Here is a 25,929-nt window from a genome sequence, read left to right on the forward strand (position 1 = left end):
AAAGGTAGCAAGATACAAGGTTAATATATAAAAATCAGTTGATTTCCTATATACTGGCATGAATAATTGAAATTGAAATTAAAAAAACAATATCATTTATATTAGCAACACTGAGACTGTAAAAGAGAAGGGAAAAAGGAGGGATAAGTAGGTGGAAGATGATTTTTAAGGCAGTGAAAACTATTCTATATAGTAATGTAATGGAACTAAATGACATTTTTCATTTGACAAAATCCAAATTCTGAAGGACAACACCCGAAGAATAGAACTGTGTAACACTCTATGGTAAACTATAGACTTTAATTAATAATATTTTAATATTGGTTCATCACTTGAAACAAATGTAACACACTAATGCAACATGTTAAAAATAGGGGAAGCTGTGAATGGAGAGAGAGGCAGTATATGAGAATTCTCTACTTGCTGTTCGATTTTTCTGTAAACCTAAAACTGCTCTAATAATAATGAGGTCTACCAATAAGAAAAAAAAAAGTTATGTTTAAAAGTAAAATTAGAAACAGTTCTAAGAGGTAGGTATTATTACTACCCCTCTTTTCCATGAGAAAACAAATGGAGCTTAGGGGAGTTAAGTAACTTGCTCAAGGTCACATAGCTAAGGAATTATTGAACCTCAATTAAGGGGTGCTGACAATATTCAAACCAAGGCATTATAATTAAATGGAGATATAAAGATAGATATATAAACACACACACACATATATGCATACATATATCCACATATGTAGGATTACTACTCCTATTCTGTAGATCCAAAACTAAGTAGAGAGAGAATGAAGACACGAACACTGTAAGACTGTTAATTAGGAGATTCCCATAGACAAGCACTAAACTGTAACTGGGAAATCAGGAGGATGGCTCCTAGAGGGCTTCACGCCCCTGTTGAGTGAACAGTAATTGACAACAGTTCTGCTCTCTGCCCAGGGGCCTTATATTGAAATATCAACATCGTTTACAAAAGTTTTTTTCTTCTTTAAAATATCCTTCTAAAGGCTTGGCTTTTGTTATATCTCCCAGGGATAGACAGGGAAAGGAGAAGGATAGAAGAATAGTAAGTCTCATTCCTTCCCACAATCTTTCTGTCCTAAGCTTCCCATACCTTCTTTGTTTTCTACCTTGATTTTGTATCCTTGAGAACTCCTACCAGCAACCTCTACTCTATATGCCCTCATAATGAGCTCTTGTATTTCAGAATGCATGCTCCCTGTCTTCCACATATTTTTAATCTAGTTGTGGTAATAAAGCATCTAAATGCAAAACAGAACAGTTTTGTTTTATTCATTGGGTCACTCAGATAGCACATATTTATTGTAAGCCTACTCGAACGACGGATTCAACAAATATTTATTGGTTATTTAATAAGTATAAGGCATAATTCTTCCACAAATCCTTGCTGTGCTGGAAATTTGGGATATATGTTACATACTCTGTACTTACAGAAAATCGAGAGACAGACAAGTTCCAGGCAATATAGATCAAGCATGCAGATTTGTAGTACAAACTATACAAAAGAATTAAGAAAACAAACAGGGTAGAGTAGAATTAGTCAGGGTAAGCTGTTTTTTTTTTTTTTTTAAAGAGTTCAATTTGGTCTTAAAGAACATTTTTGGAAAAAGAAAGAGGAGTCAGGAAGAGACTACTCTCATGCCTAGCACTTATTAACATCTGCAATGTAAACTGATTTGCACCAAGTCAAAGGAAAAAAAAAAAAATCTGCAGAATGGTATTGCACAGCAGGTCTATTTACCAGACAAATCATGTTACCTTTATTAAAATAATAATTTTTAGGTGTAAGTAATAAAAAAGAATGGTAGCTCTTCCCAGAGAGCTAAGAGGAGCTCACAGCATCGCATAATAAGTGAGGGAACATGTAGAGCATGAGGCAAACAGAACATCCCTTCTCACAACAACTGCCATCTCCCTAAAGCTTTGGCTGATCACAGTTTGTTCCTCATTAACATTGACTGACTTCTGTTGAGTGCTCATTACTAAAATACTGCCGGCCCCGGTTCAGAGCTTTATCTACCAGGAAACAGACTTATATCCACTGGCCTAAGGAACTGTATGATTCCTTTTCCACAGGGAAGCAGTAGGTTGCCCTTGCTATGGATTCAGAGAAATACTCTGCAGTCAAAGGTCTTGATGGGGCCTGGAACTGAATACCCACATTATCCCCTGTACCAAGTCATTTGATAACTCTATACAGCACAGACAAGCTTTGTATTCTGTGGCTAAAACTGAAAGCCCAACTGTTTTTCTTATCTTTAGCCTCTTTCTTGTAAGCAAGAGTGGGCTTCTACTCTTCATTGACTTATGTCTTAGATGCCAACTGTGTACAAACCCCTGAGCTAAGCTTTTTTGGCAGCTACAAATATGTCTTAGATAAAGAAAAAAAAAAGTTGAAAATCTTGGGTCACTTTTAGTCAGGGCAATTTATCTAATTCAGACCAGCGTTCATCGCTTGTCCCTATAAATGGAATTCAGAGCTCATCGTGATCTGCTCAGATGCTATTAAACGGCATTTTGTAGGCAGATCTCACACACATGCTGAAGGCAGGCCACTAATTTACAGTTTCACACAAATCCACTATTTGTTTACAAACCCCATAAATGAGAGCAAATCACACAAATACCAAGCAGGTTTGTGTATTCTTACACAGCAACCATTTCGAACACTTTCCGTGAATGTTTTCTAGAAAGCTGATTTATTGCAGATTGGTTTCCTATTTGCAGAGCACATACATTTTAATGAATCACAAGCAGCATGGAGCAAAGCATGCATATTCTGGCAATAAAATGGCTAGAAAGGCTTTGTTTCGGGTCTTGTAGAATGCATAAAATGGATCCCTGTCACAACAAATTTAAAATGCTGACTGAAAAAACCTAATTACTCCCAGGAAAAAAAAAAACCAAGTCAATATTTTCAGAAGGAAGCACCACCTATTTATAAGAAAGAGTCAGGGGTGGGAGAATTTTTTTTTCATTCATTCCACAAATTTTCAAGATATAATATAGTACTAAAAGGTACTGATTCCAGTGTCAGATTGCCTAGAGTAAAATATCTCCTCATTTAATCTGCCGTGTTATCTGAGGCCCAGCTCTCCCACTTGTACATTGGGACTAGGAATAATAATAATAATAGCATTATTGCTATTACTCAGATAGGATTAGACAGATGGCCTTAGACTGGCACAGACTTTGCATCAATAAGTGGAAGGTATTACTGTTGTCTTAATCAAATGCTAATAGGAACCCAGTGAAAGGAATAAAGTTTTGCTTTCAAGAAATTTATATCTTAAATTATGTTCACTTAACTAGAGACCAATTTAAAGCAATGAACAAACATTTTTTTCCTAAATAATGATGGCTAAATTGACTTAGGAAATATGGGAGAGGAACTTCTCTATAGGGAGAGAAATAAAAATAATTGAAGCTTAGAACTAGAAAGTTCTTGTTGAGAATGAAAGATGAGAATCTTAGACAGATGCTAAAAAGTTAATATTGTTCAATCACTAAATCAATGCATATATCTACAACATCCCTACCAAATATCTTTTAATGGCCACTTTTAAAACATGTATGATTTTTGTTGATAATTAAAATTTTATACTATACTTTGGCATCATGATATGTGTATGGCTGTCAAGTCAAATGAGATACCCAAGAACACATTCTTCTGATAAGCCCCAAACTTTCCTTCATTGAAATTATCACAACTGAAATCGAAGTCCATATGTACTTTTTAAAAACAGTTTTAGTGAGATAAAGTTCACATATTGTAAAATTTACCCATATAAAGAGTAAATTCAATGGTTTTAGTATATTCAGCATTGCACAACCATTGTCAGCATCTAATTTTGGATTGTTTTTAAAAAAGTTATGTTTAAAAGTAAAATAGAAACAGTTCTATGAGGTAGGTATTATTACTATGTTTTTAAAAAAAATTTCTAAAAAGAAATCCCCACTCTTAATAGTCACTCACCTTCTGCACTGGCCTCTCCCAGCCCTAGCAAGCATTAATCTACTTTCTTTATATACAGATTCGTCTGTTTGTATACTTCATATAAATGAAATCACACAATATGTGGCATTTTACTTTCATTTTTAGTTAACATAATGCTTTCAAAGTCAACCATGTTGTAACATGTATCAAGTCCTTTTAAAGTCAAGTAAGATTTTATTGTATAAATATACCACATTCTATTTATACATCCATTAGCTGATGACCATTTTGGTTGTTTGTACTTTTTGAATGTCATGAATTCATCAACCTTTGTGTATAAGTTTTTGTACGGACATGTCTTTCCAATTCTCTTGGGTATACACCTAGGAGTGAAATTGCTAGGTTATACAGTTACAAGAAAGGGGTCCTAATCCAGACCCTAAGTGAGGGTTCTTGGATATCACCCAAGAAATAATTCAGGGCAAGTCCACAGAGTAAAGTGAAAGCAAGTTTATTAGGAAATTAAAGGAATATAAAGAGTGGCCACTCCATAGTCAGAGCAGCCCCAAGGGCTGCTGATTGCCCATATTAATGGTTATGTCTTGATTATATGTTAAGCAAGGCATGGATTATTCATGCCTCCCCTTTTTAGACCATTTAGGGTAACTTCTTGATGTTGCCATGGCATTTGTAAACTGTCATGGTGCTGGTGAAAGTACAGCAGTGAGGACAACTAGAGGTCACTCTGGTCACCATTTTTTTTGGTGGGTTTTAGCTGGCTTGTTTACTGTAACCTGTTTTATTAGCAAGGTCTTTATGACCTGTATCTTGTGCCGACCTCCTATCTTATTCCATGACTTAGAATGCCTCAATTTTCTGGAAATGCAGCCCAGTAGGTTTTAGTCACATTTTACCCAGCCTCTATTCAAGACGGAGTTCGTCTGGTTCATACACCTCTGACAATACGGTAACCCCAATTTTAACATTTTGAGGAGTTGCCAAACTATTTTCCAAAGGCATACCATTTCACAATCTCACCAGCTATGTGTGAAGGTTCTAATTTCTCTACATCTTTGCCAGTATCTGTTACTGTCTGTTATTCTTTATTCTAGTCATTATGGTGTGTGTGAAGTAGTATGTTAACCATGATTTTGACTTGCATTTCCCTAATGACTAATAATATCAAGAAACTTTTTGTGTCCTTATAGGACTTTCGTAAATCTTCTTTGGGGAAAGGTCTATTCAAGTCCTTTGCTCATCTTATTAATTATTCATCTTTTTATTATTAAGTTCTGTTTTGTAAAAATTATATATTTAAGTCCCTTATTACACATATAATTAGCAAATATTTTCTCTCATTCCCTATTTGCTTTGTAAGTAAGATGTGGAGATATTCCTACCGAACTGAGGGTTTTGTCTTTACTTTTTAAGCTCTTCTCTTTTTATCCTCCCCATTATCTATACTACTAACACACACACACACACACACACACACACATACACACACACACCCCTTCCACCTCATTCTCCCTCAAAAGCAGAAAAGGGAAGACACAAGTGAAATGAGGGAGAATAAAAGAGGCAGTTAAGTTTCCAACTTCAGAGTATGTTACTTCAGAGTATGTTAGGCCAAAGCAACTGAGAAAGAACAGGAACTTGAAATCTCTTTCAGCTAGGCTTTGAATAGCAAGAGCCAAACCTGAAGGAAGGGAAGAAGTTTAGTTACAAACAACAGATTTCAAAGAGAATTAATAATGTTGCCATGTACCTTATCAGTGTCTTTCCTGAAGAGTCTAGGCCTATTTAGAATGATAAAAGAGAGAGCTTCCCAGCACCCCAGTAACTCCACCTAAGGCAGGACTTTTCTCTGTATTACAATTGGAGGGAATGCAAAGGAGTCTGGGATGACGACAACACCAGACGGTAAAACTGAGGAACAGCTGCACAACCAAAACAGCTAAATATTTTATCAGCCTGCTGGACCTGGCAACAAGTTAGAGTAAGTTAGTTACATCAACCTCTTTTTCCCAAGAGGGTCCCTGGAATGTATAATCTAATATGTGCTTCCTGCTATATCATTAAGCAAGAGTGAGTTGACATCTGTTTTCTCTCTATTTTTTGTCCTTTTAAAAAACTTTCTTATAATGTCCCGATTAATAATTTAATAAGTAAGAAATGTTATTTGTCTAAGACCTTGTCAGTGTCATATAAGTATAAATATCCAGGGACACAAATCAGAACAACTCATAATAATGCCAATGAACAAACAAAAAGAATAAAGATATGCATTCCTGTACTTTAACCTCATGGGGAGAAACTCACAGGCGGGTATATTTATGCTAGAAATTTCAGAAGGGGGTGGGTGGGGGTTGGGGTGGGCAATGGCAGAAATCACTCCTAAAGCCTTTAATTTTGATTTTTTCATTTTCAGAACAGGATTCCCCTGTGTTGTACGCTTGCCTTCTGGTCACATTTATCTATCCAAATCACTTTCAATATCATTATGTTCAATACTCTATCTGGTTATACTTTATTTCTCTCAGTCTCTGTCTTTCTATATTTACTTTTAAATTTTTTTCTCTTATGTTACAAGTATGGTTTCACAATCAATATTTAGAACGAATAGTAGATAAGAAATAAGTCCACATGCAAGCCATTCACCTTCACCTGAGTTATTCTGCAGTAGCCCTCTAACTGGCCTGTCTCTCAGTAATCCATTCTTCTCACGATAGTCAGAGAGATGTTATTAAAACATAACTCAGATTATGTCACTGTCTCTTTACTACTTACAACCTAAAAATCTCCCCATTACATTTAGAATAAAAAACAGATTCTTCATCATGACTGACAGAACCCTCTGCAACTTGGTCCTGCTTAATTTTCTGTAGCCTCCTCTCACCTCACTACCATCATCCACAAATATTCCTTCTGTTCCTTAAGGACAGCAACCTCATTCCTACTTTAAAATGGTATGCCTGCTCTTTCCTCCACCAGATACACATGGTTCCCCATACATTCACTTAGATCTTGGTTTAAATATCACCTCCTCAGAGAGTTCTTCCCTTAGTAACTACAGAAGTAGCCTTCTCACTTGATATTATTCTCCTTCCTTCCTTATCATAGTATACTTCATTCAAACACATGCTATGGGAGAGCAGAGCCCTGAATCTCCAGGGCCTGAAACAATTCCTGGCACAGGGCAGGTGTGCCATAAATACTTGTCAAACAGACAAAGCTGTAAACTTCTTAGATGAAGGCTATAATGGTAGTGCTTTCCTTTCAAAATAATCTGGGGTTCTTTCATCTTCTTGTGGCTACTTGTAGAATGACAGCTCAATTATTATGCAAGCACATTTCGCCTTAATGTTATGTGACTTCGGTATTGCTTCTGATCTTCCAAATTTGCTTCACTTTATCTGATACATAACTTAGTTTCTCATTGTGCCTGTTTAACTTGAGTTAAATACTTTGTTTGTACTGAATACTATCTTTACATGTCTAGTTTGTGTTTTGTGTATTTACTTCATTTTTGCATCCTGAAAACAAATATATGAGTACTTAATCATCTGCTTCCATTTTAATTCAGCATTGGTATGGACTGTACTGTGGCTCACACAATCCAAACATAAATTAAGGCATCTTCTGATTAGAAAATCTGACATTAAAATACTAAAATATTTATTTCATTGGTCAGAATTATTTATAGAGCTATGACTTTTGTTACACAAAATAACAAATACTTTCACAGCTGTGGAAAAGAAAGACAATGATTAAAGAATTTCATGGGGTCTTTGCTTTGTTGTTGTTCTTTCTTTTTTTAGGAGGTTGATTGGGGCTAATAAATTTGTGCTTTAGTTCGATTTAAAACCAAGAACACAGTGTCACCAGAGAGATCTTCAGTGTATTCAATAAAAAAAGCAAAAGGCAAAAGACCAACTGGGAAAAGTAGTTTTATATTTACAGAGGTTACAGGTCAGCACATTCAGAGAGAAATACAGCCAGTACCTTTTCTCATAAATTTTTCATTCTTGAACATAAGAGTCAAATGTGACAATGTTCTGCTTTACTTTATTTTCACATAGATGAAGGAGACCAGTAAGTCACAGCAAAGCTGACTTCAATAAGCTACCAGCTAAGAATCTGTATATGGATCACAGAATTACTGGTATAGTCAGTACCTAGAGACAAATGCCTTTTCACTATCTTTCCAACTTATCCCTTTTTATAACCCTACTCCAGAAATTCTTTAACGTCATGAGACTATAAGTCACTGATCCTACCACCTCTCACTGACTACTGCCCATCTGGTGCTCCTCTCCTCCTTGCCCTGTTTAAATTCCAAGGTCAATCGCTACACTCTCCATATGCACAAACTCCCCATTCCCTCTATCAACCATCCATCTTCTCTAGGCAAAATAACAATCTTGTTTAAATTTAATTCTATATCTACCTGGAAAGTTAATCCAGGTAAATGAATGAAGCTAAAAAATGGATACTTAATCAAGTATTCTTGTGTCCAAGAGGGCTCAATATTCTCCTCAGTTTGACTAAACTTTTGACTCAGCTTTAGTTCAGACAGCTTCCTGACTCAAAGCTACTGATTTCCCTTTACTTAGAGTACTTATTTTTAAAAACTTTCAACTGAAAATTCTTAATCTGCCTCTTTGAGATGGAAATCTTCTCCCAGTTGATTTTATAACCCAGGAATGTCTTTCTCAAAGACCCTAGGGCCATCCTTTTGAATTGCAATCTTAGAAGGAGACAGGTTCCTTTTCCCTCAGTCTCTTGGGAGGATGGGAGCCTAACTTCCACAAGAGATGAACAGCAAACACAGATGGCCTAATCTTAATGAACAACTGCCTCCCTCCTAGAGTTCCCCCACTGGAGTTCTGCTATAGGACTTTCAACTAGCTCACTCCAGTGCTTAAAAGCTCTTCTACCTTTTGTTCCATGGAGTTGAATCTCCTTCCCCTATTGCAACAGTCTTGAAAAATGCTTCATTGCCTGTTTAACTTAGGTTTGGGATTGCTAACATCAAGCAGGGCCTTAATGATGCCTCGCAATCATATTGAGTTTCCATATTCCATTTACTTTTCCATTTTTCTCATACCTTCTTCCTCAAACCATTTGTACCTCTACCTCATCCCCAGTCTCATTTGATCACCTTGCTTTCTGTATCACTATGAAAATAGAATATATCAGAACAGGCTTTCCACAGCTCCAGCCACTACATCAATCCACCTACCTGCATGTGCATCCAGATTGTCTGCCTTCCCTGTTTCTAGAGGCACTAGAGCGCCTACGCTTTTGTGCTTACTCAAAGGGCTATATATGCAAACCTCTCTGTCTCCTGCTTCAATAATATTTTCTTTGTTTCTCTCAACCTGACTTTCCTACCTGCTGATCCCATTTCTCTCCTAATCTTTTCACCTAAATTAAAACCCAAGTTTTGCTGATTCTTCTCTAAGCTATTTTCTCCTCTGGGATTATAACATGCAAAAATGTTCCTGATTTTCCTCCTACTTCCACAGGCTTTCCTGGTTCCTCTTCATTCCTCAGTCTCTTAAAGTAGAAATGTGAAGAATCAGTCAAGGCTTTACTCTATGGCTTCCTCTTCATTCATTCATTCATTCATTCATTCATTTGTTCCCTTTTATTCCTATAGATCTCCCTTCCCTTTTCTGTTATAGGCCACAGTTCACATGTAACCCATTTTCCATATTTTGTTTGTCATGAGTCTCAGCAAAATGTTGTGCTCATATACTTTCATATATGTAAATGATGTTTTAATAACTATCTCTTGTTTGTTTTTTAAGCTTTTCTCTCAGCATGTTTTTGAGATCCATTCATGGTTTTATAATAATTGTTGGGTGTTCCCTCCTTCAGGGTTCTGCCTTGTATTCATCTACATTTGGTCCCACAGAATGATATTCAGATAGCCAACAGCTCCCTCCACACAAAAAATGCTACAACAAACCATCTACCTACCAAAGATCTCTAAGCTTCCAATTTTACCCCATCCTCTCTCCCTGAGCTTCTTATCTCTCCACCTCAATGTACTGCTCTTCCAGTCTTCTTCATGTTAATTAATAACAACTCCAGCTGGGCACTGTGGCTCATGCCTGTAATCCCAGCACTTTGGAAGACTGAGGAGGGTGGATCATGAGGTCAGGAGATGGAGACCATCCTGGCCAACATGATAAAACCCTGACTCTACTGAAACTACAAAAATTAGCTGGACATGGTGGCTTGCACCTGTAGTCCCAGCTACTCGGGAGGCTGAGGCAGGAGATCGCTTGAACCTGGGAGGCGGAGGTTGCAGTGAGCCAAGATCCAGCCACTGCACTCCAGCCTGGTGACAGAGCAAGACTCCATCTCAAAGTAAATAAACAAAAAATAACAACTTCATCCTTCTAGTTATTTACAGCAGAAACCTCAGGGTTTCTGCTTGATTCCTCTCATTCTTTCATTTTACAAGTTCACTGCAACAGTAAAGCTTTTCAGCTTTACTTTCAAAATATAGTCACAATCTGACTATTTTTCAATCTCCTTCTCCCACAGTGAACAAAGTCACCATTACTCCCTGGATTATTGCAGCAGCCTCTTTATTTTTTTTTTTTTAACACAGCAGCCACACAATTTTGTTAAAAATCTGAGTCAAATAATTTCATTGCTGTGCTTAGAGCCATCCAATGGCTTCTATCTCACTCCAAGTAAAAGTAAATTAATTGCCATGTCCTAAGTGGCCTTCCATTACTTGCCTGCTCCTATAGCACTCTAGACACGCCTTTTTCTGACCTCATCCTCCAATTCTGCCATGATGACCTCCCCATACACCATTCCTGTATGACACGTTCTTCTGTTAATCTTGCTATTGTCAATTCATTCCAAAAGACTTAGACTTGAAACTTAAGAGCAAAAGGTTGAACTTTCCCATACCACCAATGCATCTCTATTTCGTCAGCAAACAGGAAAAGGTAATTTTTTTAATCTTTTGAACCTGAAACAAAACTTCCATGCCCAATACCTTTAGGAGAACAACTTTAGACTACATTCCTTATAAAGCTCATCAGTTTGAATGGAAAAACTTCCTCCTGCTGCTGCTGTTATGAAGTCCAGTATGCAGAACAGACTAATGTGCATTGTTTCTCTTCTTTCTCAAAACTATAGCTTTATAGGTTCAGAGAAAAACAACTAAAAGTGATATTTTACTTTCAAGCATAAAATTATTTGTATCAAATATGCATGTACCCAACTACTAATTCCTGTTGCAAATTTGCTAATCTGAAGCTTCAGAGTGGCAATAACTATAATTTTACTTTACACTAGTTAAAATAAGAGAAATATGCCAATTTCTATTCTTGTAAGTCAAAGTAACATGGTATTTACCACAACAAAAAGTTTGTCTCACTCTGTAATTAGGTTGATTTGCACATTTCTGTGTATAAATGTCAGACGTGCTAAACTGCTTTCTATATGAAGTCAAATACATAGCTCATCCCAGAACTTAAAAAAAAAAAACACTTTAACTGTCTTTGTAGTTTGTGATTCCTCATCGGACAGCTGTGAAAGAAGCCAGCCAAGCAGACTGGGTCCCATCTCAAAAAGTTCAAACACTAAAAACAATTACCTCTTCCAGGACATCAGCGAGCTTGCTAAGGATCTCTTCAGGAAGGCTCTGGAATGTTGGAACGCTGAAAAACAAAACAGAATAATGCTAAACACATGAATAGCAACTTACTTTCATAAGTAATAGAAATGACCATAAATCTAAATTAAAATACAAAACTATTTTATGACAAAAAAATCTGCAACAACAACAACAAAAAAAATACATTAGCTACACAACCTAAAAAAAAAGAAAAGAAAAGAAAAGCTGCCAATGAAGATCAAATCAATCATTTAAGCATGGTTTGAGGTCTAACAGGGAAAAGGCGTGGAGTATGAAAAAAAAAAAAACTTAGAGGTTTGACAGATTGAGTCCAAACCACTGTTATATTTACCTGTGTGACCATGGATGTGTAAACCAAATAGAGAATTCTAAGCCTGCTGGTCAACTGATGGATGCCCCTCTTGGCCAAGGGCATTCCAAAGTCAACCTGAAAAACTAGTTCAGGCAATGATGGGAAGGAAGGGATTGGACATGCCTCATTATACCCTCCTCCCTTTGGAATTCAGTCACACTTTCTAGAATCAACATTAAAACAGATCTTAAGACTGACAAAACAGACTCTTTGTAGAAATAAGGTATCAAATTCCAACCTGACTCCAGTATAGAATTACATGACAGACAGCATACCCTGAAGGAAATGGGAGTATTTTACCCCAAAATATATTCCTTTGACATATTTTGAAATGTATTTGTCTCCTGCAGAGCTGTCTCTTGTGGGGAAAATCTATATTCTATACAAAATCTCCTTTGTTTTCCAGGTCTTTTCCTAATCTAGGAGAGAATTAACTAAGAGTCTGGCATTTTTTTTAGGTCTAATAAGAGTTCTGAAGCCTGCTACCTGGAGGCACATCTGCATAATAAGAAACTTTATCACTTCAATCCCTTATCTTAATCCAGAAACTCCTTTATTGAGTCCGGGTTTTCAGCTAATAACTTAACTCATGCAACCAATTGCCAATCAGAAAATCTTCTAATCCACCTATGACCTAGAAGCTCCCACTTTGAGTGTCTTGCCTTTCCAGACCAAACCAATATATACCTTATATGTACTGATGGATGTCTGCTGTAACTTCTGTAACTTCTGTCCCCATAAACTGTATCAAATCAAGCCGTAACCACCTTGGGCACATGTTTTCGGTCCTCAGATTTGGCTCAGAATAAACATCTTGAAATATTTTACAGAGTTTGACTCTTTTGTTGATAGGTCCCTCAACTAACCATGAGGAGAAAACCACTCTCTCCTTTGTTAGTCTGCTGTCACCAGATTCCTTCAAGCTCTATTTCCCTTTCCAGGTCTCCCTCCATACACAAACCTTTCTCTAGGCTAACTCCTACCCATTATTCAAGACACAGATTGATTGATGATGCATTCAGATCTGCAAACATTTACTTAACAAATTTGGAAAGCTTCCCAGTCTCTCAATCCCTCTCCAGCTAGGTCAAATTCTCCCATCATGAGCTCTTTAATCCCTTACTACAAGTGTAATTAGATAACTAATTGGATATTTGGGTTTGTTTGTTTGTTTTTTGAAATGGAGTCTCACTCTGTTGCCAGGCTGGAGTGCAGTGGTGCAAACTTGGCCCACTGCAATCCTGCCTCAGCCTTTTGAGTAGCTGGGACTACATGTGCACGCCACCACTCCCAGCTAATTTTTCTATTTTTAGTAAGACAAGGTTTCACCACATTGGCCAGGATGGTCTCAATCTTTCGACCCCGTGATCCACCCACCTTGACCTCCCAAAGTACTGGGATTACAGGCGTGAGCCACCGTGCCTGGCCTGGATATTTGTTATTGCATGTCTTCTCTGCTACAATTAAAAATCCACACAAATAAAAAACTATATCTGTCTTTTTCAGCCCCCTGTATTTTCAGCAATTTATAAATAACAAATGTAGTTATGAAAGCATGGAATTGTGAATGTTTCAAAGGACAGTGATTAGATCTGAAAGGTAGAACAAGGATCCATACTCATAGTACTGTGACATTGAACAACGTTGTTCTCTTATTTCTCCCCATGAAACAACAAATAAAAATACTGAATTATGTCAAATGCAGAAACCAACAAAACTTACTTTATGTGAAATTATAATAACTTTAAATTTTAAAAAGCAAAAGCTTATCAGCATATAATTCCTGAAATTTCGCTGGAAAATCTTACTGAGATGTGGAACTATTGTCTTAATTAATCACAGCTTAATGTCTGAGTGGAGAAGAGGCTATAATTGAGTGCACATATATGTGTATTCCTGATATTTGACATATAGCATAATTTTAGCTTGCTTAGAATTAGACAATAAAAGAAACAATAATATGCTCTTTTGGTAAAAGCATGAAAGGTTTGCTGTTAATTTGTCATTCTGATTTCCATTACTTAGGACAAATCTTATTAATGAAATCCCAAGGTTTTATGCAGAGGTGTAACAATTCACCCAGGACCATCTGTTGCACCAGATTTACTGCTATGGTCTGAGCCATGTGGGGTTTAATTTCCAGAAGGCATTCTATTTCAGCAGCTGGATGGACCGTATCACAGAAAGACAGAAGGAGATAGAAGAAGCTGTTTCCACGAGTTATGTAGGTTGAAAAATTTAGTCCTTCCTTTAAAGAGCTATATTTCAGTTTCTTCTGAGATGAATAGAGTGCTTCTATTCCATTAGATATTTGTGGAAAATATAAACTACAACTGAGGTTTCTCTCATTTTGTTATAATTGGCTTCCTTCTTTAGACAAGCCTATTCCTATTATACTATGCCTCTTATTTTACTTTAGGCTCTGGCTATCCCTAGCCATACTACAGTATTTTCATTTCCATGAGAGTTCTTATGCAAGAGAAGAAATTTACCAGACTATATCATGCATTAAGTAAAAACAAAAGCATCAGGTTTTAGGAGGGCATTTTAAATGTATAGTCTTTTACAATTTAAAATTCCTTTTTAAATGCCTCAAAACACTGAGCAGCATTTATTGCTAATAAAAATTAAGAATGATTTTTAAGAAGAAACACTCTAAAATATTACCAATTACAACTGAAGAACTTCTGTAATTCACAAAGCAAAAATCATTTAACAGGAAAAATAAGCGCCTTCACTTTTATAAATTACTGTGAAAACACTTTTCTAGCCATCTTTAAGATCCTAAGATTTATATTCTTCAAACGCTAGAAAAATTCTGTCTCATAATCAATTTCCTTTTTAAGAATGACTGATCTACCAGTGGCTTACAAACTGGGAACTCCACTAAATTTTATATATATATATGTGTGTGTGTGTGTGTGTGTGTGTATGTGTGTGTGTGTATGTGTGTGTGTGTGTGTATATATATATATATATATATACATAAAAAATAATTCAAAATAAAGTTGTCTATGCTTCAAAAAACTGAAAGCAAAATAATTGCAAGTACAAATGTCCAGATAAAATATTTAAACATTAGAGGAGAATATTTTCAGTTATGTAAAAAAAAATAAATAATTTATTCTAACAATTTACATGCTAATTATGAGTAATTCTTACAAACGCATTAAAATGCTTTGCTTCCCTAAGGACTTGCAATAGCCCTGAAGTTACAGAATGCACCAGAATGTAATATAATAGAGATGATTTAATGTGTGGTGCTTTTCCATTGGTTTTTCTAATTGAATGTAGCAAGGGCTTAGAATTTGTAATGACAATAAATGAAGAGAGTTGAGTAGATTCTATTTGCCAGGTACTGAGCTAAGGGTTTTATAGATAATATAAATTTCATTTTTACAACAACCTTATCAAATAGCCATTCTTATTTTCATTTATTTTACAGATAAGACAACTGAGACCTTGAAAGTCTGCCTGAGGTCATTCCACTCAGCACTGGTGAAGAAAATGAAAAATCCCCTCTAACTGATGGTGGAGCTGATCGCTTACTCATGGAGCTACATACTTTCCTTTTTTTTTTTTTTTTTGAGACAGAGTCTCACTCCTTTACCAGGCACTAGGCTGGAGTGCAGTGGCGACCTCGGGTCACTGCAACCTCCGCCTCCTGAGTTCAAGCAATTCTCCTGCCTCAGCCTCCCAAATAGCTGGGACTACAGGTGTGCAATACCACGCCAGCTAATTTTTTTGTATTTTTAGTAGAGATGGGGTTTCACCATGTTGGCCAGGATGGTCTTGATCTCTCAACCTCGTGATCCACCCACCTTGGCCTCCCAAAGTGCTGGGATTACAGGCGTGAGCCACCCCACCCAGCCACTTTTTAATGAATGTACTAAAAAGTACCTTTCAAAACAATACTTTATTATTTTAGACAGTGATTTGGAAATAAATAATATTAGTAATATTTGATTTAGTTACTTCATTTATTTCCAAACATTTTATTATAAAGAATGTCAAGTAAATTGAAAGTCTGGAATAATAAAGGTCACCTCTATCCCCAACACATAGAATCACAACTGTTAACATGTATCATTTTTTTATTTATCTACTCTCAATCCATGTATTCTTCTATGTGTGTACATAGATTAATGAATATATAGACGTTTTTGGATGAAACATTGGAGAATAAGTTGTTAATATGAAACAATTTCAATACTTCAACATATGTAACCTAAAAATAAAAACATTCTCCTAAATAAATAACCTTAATACCATTATCATACCTAACAAAATTAACTATAAATCTATAATCTCATCTAATATTTATTCCATATTAAAATATTATCTATTGTCTAAAAGTATCTTTATTAATTAGATTTTCTTTTCAAATCAAGGCCAGTCAAAATCTGAGCACTGCTTTTGGCTACTATTCCTCTTTAGTCTCATTTTATGACAATCCTCCTACCTGTACCCATATGACACTGACATTTTGAAGAGATTAAGACAGCTGTATTAGATGTCCCATTTTCTTAATTCATCTTAGTAATTTTATTTATGGTAAGCTATTACATAAAGCAATAACAAGGAGGGGGAAAACCTAAGCACAAATAATTGTAATAAAGCATTTGTCAATAAAAACAAAACTTGGACGCACATATAGAATAACATAATTACATGCAGCAGGAATTCTCAAAGTGTGGTCTGGGAACCCAGGGATTTCCTGTGACCCTTTTATACGGGTCTTCAAATTTTAAAACTATTTCCATAAGTTAGGAGTTTGCTTTTTTCACTTATTCTTTCACATGTACATGGTAGAGTTCTCCAGAGATCACCTGACAGAATGATATTATCACTTTGATGACTAATGAAATGCATATTTGTTTGTTCTTGGGTCTCCTAAAATTTTTAATGTAGTAGATCTATGATATGTGTGCTTTTTACAGAAATTAGTATGCTATTAGGACTTTTACTGTGCTCTTACTAGTCAATACACCTGCTATAATCTCTGTAACCTTATTGTCATCATCCAATAGATCATTCTTGGAAATTCTAAAGTTTTCTGTTTGCCTGAGTAGAAAAACAACAAATAAATAAATTTGGATACATTACTTTTCAATAACTGTTTTACATATTTTTAAAACATAACTTTAAAAATTTTATCTTATAATTTTAGAATTGTATAGTACTTATTAAGAAGTTAATAAAAGAAAGTTTGTTATATTATATTTTTCTTAAGAATAGATTACTTGCCTTGAAAGCAAATAATTAGACTATTATTAGCTAATTAGAAGACTCATATTCTCAGGTCACAACAGTCAATCTTTAAGTCCAAAGAAACTTGAAAAATATAAAAATGCATAAAAATATCACATGTACTCCATAAATATGTGCAGTTATTAAGTATCAGTGAAATCTTCTGAAATGTCACATCAGGGAATTTCTGACTCATGAAAGAGAGAGATTCCAAAGAAACTTGGAAACACTGTAAATAAGAAACACAAATAAGATAAAAGCTATCTTTCTCTCATAGTATAGATAACAATTTCCATTATTATGTTACACAACAACATTTTTGGAAAGATTATCATGCCAGTTAAGTTATGACACCATTTTGAGACAAATCATTCAGACTTTAAAGAACAAAAATTGAGTTTTTAAAGTGTAGACATAATGCATTTTCTAAAAGCCAAAAAGTATTTTAGATAGCTTTTCAACTTAAAACTGAAAATCAGTCAAGCGTCTTACAGGTCAGTTACCATATTGGATTCACTAGAGAAGACCACACAATAATTAAGAGACAAATGAAACCCTGTAAAGTTGGCTTTGCCAAATGCGTGCTGAATGCAAAGTTCGTAAAAGAAATTATTGCCCTGCCTCTTTCAAACGGTAAGTTACCTTGCTAGAATTAAAGACTTAGCTGCAAAACAAAGATCGAGTTCAGCTCCTGTCTGCACAATTGTAGTTTTGCTTTACAAATGAATGAAGCTACAGACATGGCTGAATTTGCTGTTTTGTTTGTATTCTTCTAGTACCAGAAAAAACTAATCATCAAATTATCATTTACATGAATACATGGCAACAAACATAAGTGGTAACTGTGCTACTCAGTGTTGAATAACTTTTTAAAAGCCCCTACTCAGGGCTTGAATAACTTTTTGACTCTTAAGGATTATTCTGGAATGACTGTGTTGACATTTGCATTGATGGTGCAAAAGCGATGGCGGCTCTTAGTACAAACCAAGGCAGTGATACCAAACTACACTAGTTGCTATATTCTTATTCACCGCACGATCACCAGAGAAAAGATAAATAACACGCCAGTTTTACTATAAAGTATGGAATTCTTCCTGAAATAGTAAAAGTTATTAATTTTATTAAATTTAAATCTTTAAATTTTGTATACATGTTTTTGATATTGTGTGTGTGACAAAATAGCATATTGAAGTATGATAGTTGTCTCAGGGAAAATCATTTGAATGGCTGCTGGAGTTACAAGCCAAGTTAGACACTTTTGTCATGGCACATCATTTTTTACTAGAAAACAATTTTAAAAATTATGGTTTCTGGCAGACTGTTCTTCAAAATGAGCAAAGTTAAGCCCATCACTTAAAGGGCAATAACAGACGGTAGTTTTTGCCTAATAAAATTCAAACTTTCAACCAAAAATTAAAACTTCAGAAAACTTTTATCTGCCACTGTGAGCATAAAACTTTCTAACACTTGAAGACTTTTTCTGATAAGATCAGTAGTGATACACTGATATTAAGAAATACGATTTTTTAATATTGAAAATTCTGTATAACTCAGTGAACCAATAATTTCCAAACGACCAAAGCATGATGTTATAAAAAACACATTGGTAAATGACTCATTCAATTTAAAAGGTGGATCAATGGATTTTAATGTTGTATTAGAGTATGAAAAGTTTATTGCTACAGTTTCAGATTCCATATTGCAACTAACCTTTAAGAAACTACCTCTTGGATGTTGATGAAGTATGAAATCACAAAAGATAATATTTCAAAATAATGTCCACATTATCTTGAAAGGCCATTAGCATAAGCCTCCCTTTTGCTACTACATATATCTGTGAGGTTGTATTTTCTTCATATATTTCAACCTAAACCACATAAATTCAATAGATTGAAGGCAGAAGAAGATATGTATGTTAGTCTGTTCTGCATTGCTGTAATGGAATACCTAAGGCTGGGTAATTTACAAAGAAATGGTGTTTCTGTGGTCTCATGGTTCTGCAGGCTGTGCAAGAATAGTACCAGCATCTGCTTGGCTTTCGGTGAAGTCCTTGGGAAATTTCAAATATGGTGGAAGACAATAAAGGATCAGGCAGCTTTGCACAGTGGCAGTATCGTAGCCAATAAAGGATCAGGCACATTGCATGGTGACAGAGGGAGTGAGAGAGGTGCCAGGCTCTTTTAAACAATCAGCTCTCATGAGAATTAACAGAGTGAGAACTCACTCATCATCAAGGGCATGGCACTAACCCACTCATGAGGGATCTGCCCATGATCCAACACCTCCTACTCAACTCCACCTCCAACATTGGGGATCACATTTCAACATGAGATTTGGAGAGGGCCACATATTCAAACCATATCAGTATGAGAATCCAGTCCTTTATCAAGTTAGATATTGAGAAATTTGTATAATTTTTCTTTTTTAAGACAGAGTCTCACTCTGTCATCCAAGCTGGAGTGCAGTGGTGGGATCTCGCCTCACTGCAACCTCTGCCTCCCAGGTTCAAGAAAGTCTCCTGCCTCACCCTCCTAAGTAGTTGGGATTACAGGCATGAGCCCAGTCAATTTTTTGTATTTTTAGTAGAGATGGGGGTTTCACCATGTTGGCCAGGCTGGTCTTGAACTCCTGACTCGGTCATCTACCCTCCTCAGCCTCCCAAAGTGCTGAGATGTATAATTATAAACTTAAACTCGTTTTTATTTTTGATTTGCGAAAATATTTTAATTAAAAATAGACTTCGTTACAACATAATATGTTTATAATTGAGGTTTCCAAATGAATTAGTGAGTAACTATTTTTCAAATATTTTCCTTTTTAATTCCAAATGCATTAAATATAACCAACTAACAAATATAACCAACCTAAGTTGAAGAATCACTGACATGATTATTAAAATTGGTGTATTGATGAAAAATATGTAAAACATAGAACACCTACAAGATAATATTAGGATAAGATACTAAAAGTTATATATACAATGGAATAATTACATTTTACAGAAACTCCTTACAATTGTGAATAGAGCTTTGCAGGAAAAAATCAAAAGTTTAACAGAGATTGTGTTAGGTGGAATGACTGTTAGTCTTATATTTTCTCTCTCTCACTACTTCCTTGTATTTTCAAACTTTCTATTTTGTAAATGTATTCTTATAACAACAAAAATATGAAGTGTGCAATTATGGTTATAGGTAAATAAAATGTATCTGAATGGGCCTATTTAAAGAAAAAAATATTATTTCTTTTTCAGAGATAGAGTTTTGCTCTGTCACCAATGCTGTTGTGTACCGGTGTGATCATAACTCACTGCAGACCACAGCTTTGACCTCCTGGGCTTCAGCAATCCTCCCACATCAGCCTCCTGGGAGGTAGGACTACAGGTGTGTGCCACTAATTTTTTGAAGAGGCAGGGTCTCGCCATGTTGCCCAGGCTGGTCTTGAACCTGGTCTCAAGTGATCTTCCCTCCTTTGCCTCCCAAAGTGTTGGAGTTATAGACATGAGCCATTACGCCTGGCCAAATTTTTTTTTAAATATTGGAAAAACTTGTTTAATTAATTAATTAGTTTCTTCATCAAAACTTATTGAGTAACTATCATGAGCTAGAAATGGTTTTAGGCATTCAGGATGCATCAGTGCACCAAAGAAAAGATTTCAGCTGATTCAACAAAGAAATAGAAAATAAAGAATAAACGTAATAAATAATGCATATTATACCTATTTTTAATATACATCTATATCATAGAGTTACATTAGATAAGGTTACAAAATTTTACATGATTTAAAGTAGAACAGGGTAGCAGTTATTACAACGGAAAGGGGGCAGGCTGAAAGATTAAACATGGCAACCAGGATGTCCTCACTTTGAAGGTAATATCTGAGCAGAAACCTAAGACAGGTGATGGAGATAGCTGTCTGGATTCTGGGGAAGAGCATCCAGATAGAACGAACAGAGTGAGCCAAAAGTTTTTAAGTGCTTGGTAGAATCCAGGAGCAGCAAAGAGATCGAAGTGCCTAGATTTTGCTGAACTGGGGAAAAAAGGAAGATTAATAGACATCAAGAGGTAAGGGTGGGGCAGGTCACAAAGAGCCTTGCAGATCATTGTAAGAACTTGGCTCTAATCTGGGTGAAGTGTAGAGCCACTGAAGGATTTTGAGCCTAGGTGTGACATATCTCACTTACATATGAAAAACTTCTTCTGCCAGCTTTAGGGAGAATAAACTGTAAAGTGGTAAAAGGGGACTAGATCAGATAAGAGTAGCTATTGCATGACAGAGGATGTAGGGCTGGACAGGGTAGAAGCAAAGGAGGAGGTGAGGAGCAGCTGGGCTCTGTTATATTTTGAAAGTAGAAGAAGCATGATTTCTTAGTAGACTGAACATGGAATGAAAGAGAAGAGACAAGGATGGCCCCTTGTAGTTGAAAGAAACCTATAAAAACAATTTAATTTTAAAATATTGATCAAGCAAGTTATTTTCTAACTTAGTAGTAAAGGGTTTGATATTTTCAAAAGGTTACAGTTTTAAAATACAACCAAAAAATATCAGATGTAGCCCATATTTATAAGCCAAAGCATCTGAATATACAGAAATCTACAAATAGTTCAACAATGTCCTCTACCTAGAGAGAAGCATATGGAATTGTATTGATTATCTTTGGGTAGCATATGGAGAAGAGTAGCCTCTTGATTCTAAGAAATCAGTTCTGCATCAAGTTTAGTGCCACCACCATTGACAAGTATTGTTTATTTTTGTGCCAGTGACTTCCTTACAGAATAAAAGAATAAAAGCAGAAATCTCTGACTTACTAAAAAAGTCAATCTGCATTGATGAAGGACTAAAGATCCTTAACCTTATAGTTACCTAATTATTCCCCTTAGCAAGCTTATCAGATACTTTCTGCATCAAATATACTTTTCTCCCTTAATTCGAAAATTTGGCTTTTTTTTTTTTTTTTTTTTTTTGTGATGGAGTTTCACTCTTGTTGCCCAGGCTGGAGTGCAATGGTGTGATCTTGGCTCACAACCTCAGCCTCTTGGTTTCAAGTGATTCTCCTATCTCAGCCTAGAGAATATCTGGGATTACAGGCATATGCCACCACGCCTGGATAATTTTTGCATTTTTAGTAAAGATGGGGTTTCACCATATTGGCTAGGCTGGTTTTGAACTCCTGACCTCAGGTGATCCACCCACCTTGGCCTCCCTAAATGGTGGGATTACAGGCGTGAGCCATTGTGCTCGGCCTGATTTGTCATTTAACCTGGTTCAGTCTATTATGCAATTGTCTTATAACTGGTCTTTTTTCTGTTAGTGTCTTGTCCCACATCTGACGTCAATCTACTTAATACATCACTGCCAGATTTATTTTCTTTTAGCAATATTTAGCCCTTATCACACAATGGCCACAACCTATTAATAGCTGCCTATTCTCTTGCCAGATTAGGAGAATTCAAATGTTTTTCACATAAAAATACTTAAAACTAACCACTCTAGAGATACAAAATATACTGTATTTTTATTATCTATGTGATAAAAGTTTAAACTCCTTATACTGGAGAATTGTATGCTGGGTAAGCATATAAGCTTTAGAATCAAAAGAAATCAGGTTAAGTCAGGCTCTGCTACTAATTATTAACTATGCTTTTGGCAAGTTATGTAACCTCTCTATATTACAGATTTTTTTTTTTTTTTTAATTTAAGAGACAGGATCTTGCTCTGTCACCTAAGCTTAGCTTCCTGAGTAGCTAGGACTACAGGCATATTGCACCACACTTGGTTAATCTGTATTTTACTTTTTTTGTAGAGACAGGGTATCTATGAAACCCAGGCTTGTCTTGTATACCTTGCCTAAAGTGATCATTCTGCTTTAGCCTCCCAAAGTATTGGGATTATAGGTGTGAGCCATCACACCAGGACTCAGATTCTTTACCTTAAAAATAAGATGATACCACCTTCTGCATAGAGTTGTGGTGAACACAAGAAAAATAGTAGGTATAACATATTAAGAAGGTGCCTGGCACATAATAAATGCTTAATAAACTTCAGCAGCTACTGCAATTATGATACAGTATATGCAAAATGTTCTGAAAGATATTATTATTTAAGATCTTCAGTAATCAAAACAAATTTCTAGTACATCAGATATGAACTTCAATCTAGACTCAAGAGTGCTGGAAATATCTTCTTCTTCATTTTAAAAATTAAATCATACGCATTTGATTTGGAGTATTGATCTTTCTTTTTCAGTAAGATAGTAAATCACATTCATTGTTTAGCTCTTCCTCAAGGTCATACCTGAATCTAGGAAGCACGTCATGTCCAAAAGGTGGGGAGCAAGAATGTTAACTTCCCTGCTCTCCATGTCACAAGGGAACGCTGGAGTCCAGTGGCTCTCTGTTTTTGTGTGCACAGAGGAGAAAGGGAAGCTCTGTCAGGCTGGGGCCTTTGGTGCTTCAGGTCAACCTCTAGGCAACTGCATGCAGAGAAATGCACTCTTGGGGAAATGCCTCCCAGGTCTTTCTCTTTCTCCTTTTGACTCCAGACTCTTAGTACTTTCTTCCAATGAATTTAGGCTTTAAAAATACATAGAAAGTGTCTTACTTTCTAGATGCTTCTAGTATTGACCAAAACCTCTAATACCAGTAGACAGAAAGAGCCTAATAACCTGCTTGGAAAAGGAAAAAGAGAATAATATAGGGAAGACATTTTAACAATTTGTATTTGAATAAACTGCCCTACAGATCCAACTATAACATTTTCAAGAGCCAGGTTCCTAGTGCCAACCAAGTTTTGTCGACCACAACTAGTCCACTCCAAATACACAAAAACTGTGGCCTTTTGGCCAATGTTCAGACATAGCATGGGAAAAATGACAGAGCAGAAAGAAAAAACCTGGGAAACAGGCCCATGCAGATACTGGAAGTGAGCTCAGGAACACGTGGGCAAGCAATTCCAAGGAACTGATTCTTGCTCTAGAAGGGGTTGGGCAACACACATTCTTCTGAATCCTCCCCAGGAAAGGGACACACTCAGGAGAAACTGAAAAGTTCAGGGAGGGGGCTCTAAAGAGGAACCTTCTGTCATCTTCACTACTCATCCAGTTCTGTCCTGCGCTTGCTAAGAACAACAGCCAAACACTGCCCTGCTCTACCTAAGCTTTGGCGTCCCCAAACTTTTTACACAGGGGGCCAGTTCACTGTCCCTCAGACCGTTGGAGGGCCGCCACATACTGTGCTCCTCTCACTGACCACCAATGAAAGAGGTGCCCCTTCCTAAAGTGCAGCGGTGGGGGCGGGGGGTGGTGGTGGATAAATGGCCTCAGGGGGCCGCATGCAGCCCGCAGTTTGGGGAAGCCTGCATGCCTTTTCTCATGGAAACTCAAGTGCATTCTTCCACACCTCTTCATTCATTCAATGAGTCTCAGTCAGAACAATTAATTTAATAGTGGCAGCAAATATAACATTTTAAAAATGATTTTAAAAAGAAATCTATGAACTCTCTCCATTATCCCTGTAATTCTCATTTAGACAAGGGTTATATTCTCATCAGTAAGGCATCTTCCTTATCATTGTAACTATAGCAGCATGTGTAACAGATAGGCAACACTTTAGTTCACTGAAACTCAATGTTTCCATCTAACATTCAAATAATAAGTTGGGCCAAGCAATACCAGATAGCAGTCATAAAATAACATAAAAGAATACATTTAAATCACTATACAAATATCAACTATGAAAGCAACAAAAATCCTGAAACTGTTGTCTTTAAAGCCATCTTCTAAAAGTATGCTATATCTAACTATGAACTTTCAAATTTCATTTTAATGTAATTCAATTACACAGATTCTTATAAAAAATCTTTGGTCCAAATGTCCTGGGCCTGTTGTTTCCAAACCATAAAGTCACTAGATAGCCTGATTCAAGAGGTCATGGGGTAGGGTTCCAAGAAATCACTGTATTTTTTTTAATTGTTGTAGAATATACTTAAAGTAAAATGTACCATATTAACCATTTTAAGTATATAGCTAAATTGCATTTAAAAATATTCCCATTGTTGTGCAACCATCACTACTATCTGTCTCCAGAACTTTTTCAACTTTAACAGCTGAAATTGTGTACCTGTTAAAGAATTACCAGCCCCTGTCAACCACTAGTCTAATTTCTCTATGAATTGGACTATGGCAGGTACCTTTTAGAAGCAGAATCATACAATGTTTGTCTCTTTGTGTACTGAGTTATTTCATCCAGTATAAGGTCTTCAAAGTTCATTTATGCTGTTCATTTACCCAGATAATTTTATTGTGCAGTAAGATTGACAGCTTTGCCAGTCAATTATTTCCATTTGGTACATGATAACTTACAATAATCACTAAAACCCACAAACCTGGCTGAGCACCATGGCTCACGCCTGTAACCCCAGCACTTTGGGAGGCCCAGGTGGGAGAATCACAAGGTCAGGAGTTTGAGACCAGCCTGACCAACATGGTGAAAACTCATCTCTTAACTAAAAATACAAAAATTAGCTGAGCATGGTGGCACGTGCCTGGAATCCCAGCTACTCAAGAGGCTGAGGCAGGAGAATTACTTGAACCTGGGAGGTGGAGGTTGCAGTAAGGCAAGGTTGTGACACTGCACTCCAGCCTGGGTGGCAGAGTGAGACTCTGTGTCAAAAACAAAACAAAACAAATAAATAGAAAA

The 25,929-nt window shown here is 36.2% G+C and overlaps 1 protein-coding gene across 3 annotated transcripts in view; it reads right to left on the bottom strand.

Annotated features, from left to right (window-relative positions):
- The window catches only part of PRKG1 (protein kinase cGMP-dependent 1), a 1,343,496-nt gene that overhangs the window by 368,876 nt on the left and 948,691 nt on the right, over nucleotides 1-25,929 (bottom strand). For all 3 annotated transcript variants that reach the window (XM_074382507.1, XM_010333313.3, XM_074382508.1), the window contains one exon: nucleotides 11,592-11,655. In XM_074382507.1, the coding sequence (XP_074238608.1) occupies nucleotides 11,592-11,655 (64 nt within the window). The remainder of the gene's footprint in view (nucleotides 1-11,591; nucleotides 11,656-25,929) is intronic.

Source organism: Saimiri boliviensis, chromosome 12 (assembly GCF_048565385.1).
Source record: "Saimiri boliviensis isolate mSaiBol1 chromosome 12, mSaiBol1.pri, whole genome shotgun sequence".
Classification (NCBI taxonomy): Eukaryota; Metazoa; Chordata; class Mammalia; order Primates; family Cebidae; genus Saimiri; species Saimiri boliviensis.